The 8,448-nt window shown below is 42.3% G+C and overlaps 1 protein-coding gene and 2 long non-coding RNA genes across 3 annotated transcripts; 2 read left to right on the top strand and 1 right to left on the bottom strand.

The window, feature by feature from the left end:
* Positions 1-289: 289 nt before the first annotated feature.
* Positions 290-1,938, top strand: LOC123125950 (uncharacterized). Its single transcript, XR_006461518.1, has 3 exons — positions 290-340; positions 625-689; positions 1,897-1,938. It is a non-coding gene; the product is annotated as an uncharacterized lncRNA (long non-coding RNA).
* A 1,016-nt stretch (positions 1,939-2,954) lies between these two features.
* Positions 2,955-5,459, top strand: LOC123125951 (uncharacterized). The gene is made up of 4 exons (XR_006461519.1): positions 2,955-3,098; positions 4,146-4,322; positions 4,836-4,940; positions 5,258-5,459. It is a non-coding gene; the product is annotated as an uncharacterized lncRNA (long non-coding RNA).
* Positions 5,460-6,879: 1,420 nt separating this feature from the next.
* LOC123125952 (putative serpin-Z12) lies at positions 6,880-8,407 on the bottom strand. The gene has a single exon (XM_044546388.1). It carries the CDS (start codon positions 8,152-8,154, stop codon positions 6,922-6,924), a length of 1,233 nt encoding a protein of 410 aa, XP_044402323.1. The 5' UTR covers positions 8,155-8,407; the 3' UTR covers positions 6,880-6,921.
* Between the last annotated feature and the right edge of the window lie 41 nt (positions 8,408-8,448).

Raw genomic sequence — 8,448 nt, forward strand, 5'->3', positions numbered from 1 at the left:
AGATAAATGTTATTAGCTCCATACTGTGGTTATTTCCCATGATTTTTGGGTCTGGTTGGCGTAAATGATATTATCTTACAACTATCCCTTCCTTCCTATAAGTACAATGTCTGTCCAGATCTTGTACTAAGCCATTAATTATGAAGAATTACCTTTGGAGAAATTTACAATTCTTTGTGCTAGCTGGCTGTGCTTATCCAGATTGCATTGACATAGTGTTCAATCTTGCCTTCTGTTGTTACTAATGCAGGTTGCAAGGTCAGTTTAATGCACTGCAACCAGGATGAACGTGCATAAGTCTGGAATTGAGATTCCCAATATTCACATTGTCGATAACAAGGTACCTAACTATAGTGAAGTCTACTTCTTTTGTCCTTCCATTTTGTTCGCTATTAGCCAACCAACCGGATTTGAATCATTATATGAGTGCAAGGAGATGTCATGTGTCATGTAAATTGTAATTTCTGTATGGCTTGGTTATTGCAGTTTTTAGTTGGGTTGTGAGCACCTCATCTACTTAACATCAGCTATACTTGATGTGTACTTGCATATATGTATCTGCCGCATATCACCCGATTGACACTAATTTGTTTGTATGCTTTCTTATTTGTTTTGCAAATACAGATCATGGTGTTTATTGCTGACTCGCCTTTCAGCAGGCAGTGGATGCAGATTTCTTGGGTGTTCAGGTAGCTTATTTTACCTCCCCCCTCCTATTTTTTTACTTATGTTTGATGCAATCTTGATAATTGTTTGTTCTCGAATGTGTTCATAGATGGTAGTACAACTTCTGAAAACATTTGATTTCTCCTTTCATAACTGAGTTGTAGGAGATTCTCCATCTACAATTGCAGTGAACTATACGTTGTAGTACGATAAGGGACACATGGATTTAGATTTGCTAGCAAGAATACATGTGTGAGGAGAAAAAAACAATCTTGGCTTTAGAGCCACAAGGTGTTGATATAGTTATAGAGATTTCATATTTGTAATTTGATCCCGAGATAAACAATAGTGGATGTATGTCCTGTCTTTTATAATGAGAAGTCCTTTCATGTGCAGTGGAAACAAATGATTTTATTAGTATGCCTAATCAAATAGTTTTATATGTAATTAGAACCTGACACTAATTTGGTATATCTCCTGCTTGTGATTACTATTAAATTATGGAGTTTCTTTGTTATCTGCTCAAGCAGTCAAGCATGTAATCTAAGCAGAATATCATTAAAAGGTCATTGACCCAACAGATTTAACTTAATCTGACCCCCCTGTTTCTGCTATATATCCCTATTTTTCTGAACTTAACAACGGAACAACATCATATATTAGATCAGCACACAAGTGAACTGGTAATCATTTTATTCAGATTCTTGGTACCCTTAGTGTAAAATTATTCCTTACTTGTTGGGGATTTGACGATGTAGTATCTGGTTGATGAAGGATTTTCGACTCCTAAGCTCCACACATTCTCTCCCATGTAAAACAAGCGACCTAGTCAAGTGGTGTAGTAGTTGATGGTCGAGAGCTAAAATCAAGGCACCGTCTTGTTTTAGGATTTGTGTAATCTTTAGATCCACCTTACCATCTCAAGTATTTGCCTGAGCTCTGGTGATTACTCCCAAGGATTACTCCACCAAATACCATTACTGAGGTATCACTGTGTGCCTGGCTGGCTATTCATGTGCAGTACTGCAGTGTGTGGCCTTCTCTGTTCTGTGAAATGCCAGTACTTGTGTTGTGATCCTTGATGGTCTGTCAACTTCAAAAGTGTCGCATAACTATGAATCTCTGTATCTTGAATATCAACATGTCGTAAACCTGTAACCCTTTGAAACAGGACGTTATGTCTATTGGTCTTAATGATATAAAAGAGATATTTGGTTTGTGATGATGCAGGAGGGCAGCAGCCTCGATGCGGCGATCAAGTCACTCCTTAGCACGGATAAGTAGTGACACTTGGTCGGCAGCAGGAAGTCCGCTGATCGTCGAGATCTGCTTAATGACCAGATCATCCTCCTCTCCAAGAGGAGGGGCCGGCTCAAGCAGGTACAGCTAGCTCACCACAGCTCGCTCCTCCTCCCTGTTTCTTCTTCGATTGTGTCAAACTTGAGCCTCTAGCTACTATTGCCTAGGGGAGGACTGGGCAGCGATCTTTTTCACAACTGGAGTTCTGCTCTTGCTACTGGGAGATCATGCATGGTTGGGTTTTCACCCAGAACCAAGGGAGTGTGGAGGACTAGAGATGTACTTATGTTTGCCATATCTTTAATTAGATGTAGGAAAGCATAATTTTGTATCGCATTTGTTAGTGGAGGTAGTATCAGAACTCACAAGCAGTCAATTAGCTTATTTTAATTTTGTATACCTGTGCCATTTGTTTAGGGTGCTTAGAGAGTGAACAATACCCTGCCTAAAAAACCAAGCAAAGATGATATGATTTGGTTTCGGTCTAGCAACTGCCAGTTTAACGAACCCTGGTACTAACCAGGTGTCAATATATAAATAAATTCATCCATAATCCAGTTCGAATAGTTCCCTGTACTTATCTCCGCATCTATTCTCCGTGTTGTTTCTGAATTTGGTAAGGTGCATTCTTTTTCTTTGGCAAACAAAGCAGGCAGGAGGAGGAAGCAGAGAGGGAGAGGGCGTGGAGATCCTGGTCTGCACCTTGTGTCTCCCACAAGCTACTGCAACGGGAGAATCATATACCCAAAATCTTTCTCAAAGCCTACAGCTACTGCCTCCCCAAGCAATGCCAACCTACAGCAACAAGATAAGCTACACTCTGTTTATGTATTACATATTTCATTCAACTATGCCCCTCTCTTTAATCTTCCCATTGTGAATAGGTTATATGGTAATATAAATAGCTGATTTGATAATAGAAATAGCTTGTTTGATACAAACATATTGCTAACTTCTTAGGTGTAATGTTGTTTAAAAGATGCCACAGTCGTATATTTTTTTCATGAGACAAACATGTATTTGTTTGTTTGTAGGGTTCAGATTTTAAGATCTCCGGTGGGCTTCTATAGGATTGGTAGAAGAGGAGGACCAGAGCTGACCAACTCTTCTCAAGGTCACCTTTCTACAACAATGTAAGCAGCTTCCCTCAAGAAACTTATCGAGTCTTCTGATCGACGCATCATGAATCGGGCATTTAGTTGATAGATGTATCGGTGTTGTGTATTTCCAGATTGTACTCAAACTAACTTGGCCCCTATATTAAAGATGCATGGCTTGATTTTAAAATTATGGTTATGAACACAAAGCTATGCTAGCTTTTCTGTTTATTGGGATGGTCAGCATTGTTATATACCATTTTCGGGGTTTCAGTCTTGTTAGTTGCAGGTGTCTGACAGATGGTTGTTCACCCTTATGAGGTGTACCAAGCGATCATCCTTTCCGAACTGTACACAGTGCTTTGGAGACAAAAATTCCACTGCTGTGCTACTGAACCTTGGTCGTGCAAGCTAATCTAACGGATGTCAGTTAACTCCTTGTGTACGCATAGTCCGTATGTTATGTGTGGGGAAATGAAATGAAGTAATATATAAATATGTGAATGTATGCCTTTTATTTTATTTTATTTTATTGACGAGCATGGCAGGAGTTCTTCCGTTTTTATTAAAGATAGGAAAAAGGGGAAAAATACTTAGTTCCTTGGTTAATGCCTTTTTATTTTATTTTATCATTTTCTCAGTGTGTTATGAGTCATCATTGGCCATACAGTTATGGTTTCGTAAACAAAAATAACGCTTTGGCTCTGTGTGGTGCCTCGACACATCATATTACATGGATAGTGAAATATCGGGTCTACCTTATTCACATAGTTATTCTTATCAGCGTATAGAGCAAAAGACTCGGCGCATGCTTGGTTGAGTGACCATAGACTCACCAATATAGTCTATGTATTCTTACACTGGCCATACATTAAAAAAAAAGTGTGTTCATTGACCGGTTTTGCTCAAAACAAAAAAATTGTAGCTCATACCTTAAGACTGACCGTCGATTGCTTCTTCTTTTAATTGTTTCCAATAATGTTATTTTTGCATCTTTATGTTGTCCTGCGCATGTATGTTCCTTTGCTGCTCATTTATCAATCACATATTTATGTTTTCTCTATACCATTTCCAAACACTCAGGTGGACCAGACTATCGTGAGAATTTTTAGCAGAATGATTCTTGATATTATGTTGGATCATGTTGGAATTCCTAGAGCTATTTATCGGAGAAGGATGTACCCGCATAACACAATGACTGTCACTGTGCTTTTCTACCGGAGAAATGCACGCATTTGAGTATTTCTGTTAGCCATCTTGGTAAACAAATGTTTGTTGTTTCCTTGGTGTTTATTTCCATTGGCAAAACACTGCTTATAGGAGGTTGGAACTATGCTTCCAGCAGTATCACTTGCCATGATGAGCTACATCATTAATTCTCATTTTGTGTACTTATCAAGGCTGCTATCTGATTTTGTCACTTGCCTTTTGTATAGTCTTTTGTATGCCTTGCTTACACTACTGTACTATCCAACTGCCCTGTAGTGTGCTACTTGTTTTCCTGTCCCTTTCTTTGAAATGACTTGCCCTAATTATTACCACTGGTCTTTAGACTTGTCAGATGTGTTGCTTTCTGTATGAACATGTTGTAATCTTTATCATGTATCATTCATTTTTACTCCTAGGTTTTGTTTCCTGCAACCTCTGTTTACATTACAACTTCGAAATAGATAGGATGTGGTCTGATTGCAGTTATGATTTAGCACTGATTGTGTGGGTATGGCAAAGGCGACAACAATGTTTACTATCACCCTTTTTGGCTTTTTATGTCAGGTTGATTACATCTGGTCATTACATTCTTCGGGAGGAGACCTTGTGTTGAGCATGACACCCAGTCTGGCCAGCCTTGCAACTGCCAGCAACCCGATTCATCGACTAGTATTAACTTGCATAGTAGTTCTGTTTAGATTACAATTTTAGCTTCCTCCACTCTTTGCTTTGATTAGGTTAATTTCTGTTCCCTCTGTCCCATAATATGAGAACATTTTCCAAATTATGTTAGCTTGAAAAACGTTCTTATATTATGGAACGGAGGGAGTAACAAATAGGATGATGATCAGGATGAATAATATTTCGGCATTGCTACCATTATGGTCCCACTTATGAATAACTGAATTAACTTGATGATCCATTGCAAGCAATCGTTCTAATTCCCATTTGGCAACCTTGAATAATTTGTTTAATCGCTTGAACAGTACGTTGAGCCAAGCAATGGTCTTTGTTATGAGGAGCCTGACTGCACCGAATATGATGAGTTTCCTGGCTACTATCCATGTGACCATGAGGACAACAATAGTGATTGCTTATCTGAGCTTGAGCTGTGGTGAATGCGACCGATGTTTTGACCGCATAAGAAGATGAAGTTCTTTTCGTTTATCGAGTAATATTATCATAGGTGGATGTGATGCCTCTATAGAGGCGTTGTGAATCAGTGTAGTAGCACACCACCCTATCCTTATTGTAAATTATGTGTGCTCATCGCTATGAGACAGTCCTTCGGACGGATTTACTAATCCATGGTTATTGTATATTATGTTGTAGTTCCAGTGTTGGTTCTCTAATTTACTTTCTATGCCTGTGTTATCATGTATTATTGCATATGCTAAACCTGGATTTGTACTAACTTGCCATTACCTGTTTAACCAAAACGTTGCGACCGGCACCCTCGCGCCAAGGCGCGATTCCGATCTAGTTACTATGTGACATGGTAGCGTTACCTTCCGTTAACGCCTTGCTTGAAACCTTTTCTTTGAGATTTTTTACCCTCAATCCACAAGTTCTCCTTCAGCAGTTTTGCATGAGTCTAGTGTCCTGACTGACAATGAGTGTTTGATTCTGCGGATCAAACATTTCAAAAAACAATCACAAACGCACGATTTAAATCCAGGACTTTTCGTAACCTGGCTAGCTAGTTTTTGTATATATCATCACCTATCAATCGTTATCTTGTCGTATAGAAAATTTCTGTCATGTTTGGTTCTCCTGTTTATCTCTGACAGTAAGATCATCCCTTCTTCCTTTTGGCCGGATTTTCAAAATACATGAATAGGAAAAACACAGGAGTACAGTCACGTGTCCTACTTGTATTATATAGGATTATAAAACTACATGAATTTGGATAGAAAAGTATTTTGATACCGCAGAGAAAACAAATAAATTTTTATAAGAGGTTTGAGTAGATGGAATTCTTTTCCCTTCAAAATAGAGTACAAATGAAGTCTATGAAGAAAAAAAACGTTAGGATTGCAATACTATGAATCAAATCCCTAAGGATTGGAATCTCCCAAACAGTTTTTTGGCTCATTGGCTTGTATACAAAGTACGATCGGATGTCTCGAGCGACTAATTTTTAATTAAGTATAAGTATTTAAGAATGGTTGCTTTGCATCAACAAACTCATGATACTGCTTTTTGGGAAAGATATTAATTATTAGCCCACACTAAGAGGTAGTAACACATCTTTAATGGGGTTTGTATACTAACCGAGAAACAACACATAACATTGCTTATAATTTTTGTTTTGTTATCTTTAGATCATGTGGAGATCTATAAGAAAAGTTTACATCTCAGTGAGGACGTTAGTCCTTGTCGAGTTAACAGCACAAAACCACCACATTGAAGGCTGACTTTACGATTTTGTTTGGCAAAAACAGTATGTTTACGGTAAACTTTTTGCCTAAACCACTGATCGACGGATGAGAATATTGAGCACGTTGATGACACATGGGTTCCACTTTTTGCCGATATGGCCTAACGGTCGCGAGAGATAGCATTGTGGCATGTCCTGCGCATCACGAAGGTGGTGGCACGATTAATCACATGACCGGCGAACAAATTTACAGAATAATTATTTATTCATTTAATGAGCGAGAGGATTAGCCACGTGACCAAGAAACAACACTGCGTCTGTCCCCTCCTCTACCACGGCAAATAAGAAAGGCCGATCCGCCACAAAATCTACCCCATGCCCCGGTCCTGCACTACCAAACTCGACGATGGCCGTGGCAGTGGCGGCCACGGTGCCAACCTCGTCCACCTCGATAGTGGCCTTGTGGTACACCCCGTTGATGGAAAGCCCTTCCCCGCCGGTCATCATGCCCGAGAAGTCGCCGCCTTCGAAAGCCCTAGTGACACCAAGCTTCCGCATGTCGGATGACGCTTCGAACTTGGACGTGAACTTGAACTTTGGGACCATGAACTGCCCGACTGGAACCTTCCCTGTCGGCGTGTGCGTCTTGATGAACTCTGGCGTCGACACGGCCTTGTCATACAGATCGGCGAGAGTAACAGTGTCCCTGTCCGGTAGTAGGATAAGCATGTAGAATTCAGCTTGCTGCTGCACGTCGTTCTTGTACGGCAGCTTGAGGGCCCTGAAGCCCGGGTAGACCGCGATGTGCTGTGACTCGCTTGTCGTCATGGATGGCACGCGCACGGTGGTGCCGCCTGGGATGTGGAACGGCGCGGTAGAGACGTCGAACGGCTGTGTCCACGCCCCTTTGAAGTAGAGCGCGTTGGCGAGGACGACCGCCGTGCGGGAGTCGACGGAGCCCGGAGGCAGGACTTCGAGGATTTGCTTGTTGGTCGCGTCCGCCACGAAAGCGTTCACGCGCTGCCTCGCGTGCTCGGCCTCCGACACGAAGTCCACGGATTCTGCTGTGGCGTTGTACCGCGACGCGGCGATGGCCGTGAACTCTGGCTTGAGCGCCAGCATCCGGTCCACCCACACGCCGCTGGCGAAGGACGTCTGCGCTATGCCGTTGAGCCTGCCGACGAGCTTGGTCGCCGCCGCGCGGTGTAGCTCGTTGAGCGACGCCGACCCAAGGAACCGCAGGAGCTCGTTAAGCGTGTCGCCCCGCGCGCCGGCGGCCACCTTCGCGAGCGCCGCGTGGATGGACAGCGGCGACATGACGAAGTTGCTCCCCGTGCCGCCTTCCGCCCGGACGCCGGCCTCCCTGGCGAGGGCCACGCACGATGCGTTTCTGGACGCGGAGTCGACACCAGGAGCTGGAGGTGCCTCGGCGAACAGGGTCGAGCTGAGGCGCCAGGCGGCGAACAAGGTCAAGCAGAACAAGAACTTCCCGAAGGGCGACATCGGAATCGCTGTTTTGGGACGGAGGGAGTATGATGGAAGCGTGTAACCCCCGAGGGCCGCGTGTGGTTTGAATTAATAAGAGAACAGCCGTGGCTTACACGAAAGGAGATCGCTAGGATTCATCCTGGAAGTACAGAAGGTCTCGGTAGAAGAGTTAGAACACAAGAAGAGATAGAATCTAATACTGTACAAGTTAAGCACCTCTCCTATCTCGCGTCTGCGTTAGGGTTTAATAGGCTGTTGGCCTAATTATCAATTTATTTATGGAAACATTAATTAACCTTGAAAGGAAAA

This window comes from Triticum aestivum, chromosome 5D, assembly GCF_018294505.1.
Source record: "Triticum aestivum cultivar Chinese Spring chromosome 5D, IWGSC CS RefSeq v2.1, whole genome shotgun sequence".
Taxonomy (NCBI): domain Eukaryota; kingdom Viridiplantae; phylum Streptophyta; class Magnoliopsida; order Poales; family Poaceae; genus Triticum; species Triticum aestivum.

Bases quoted from the DNA above. Each gene is read 5' to 3' on its own strand.
- LOC123125952 (XM_044546388.1), bottom strand. From the start codon at position 8,154: ATGTCGCCCTTCGGGAAGTTCTTGTTCTGCTTGACCTTGTTCGCCGCC.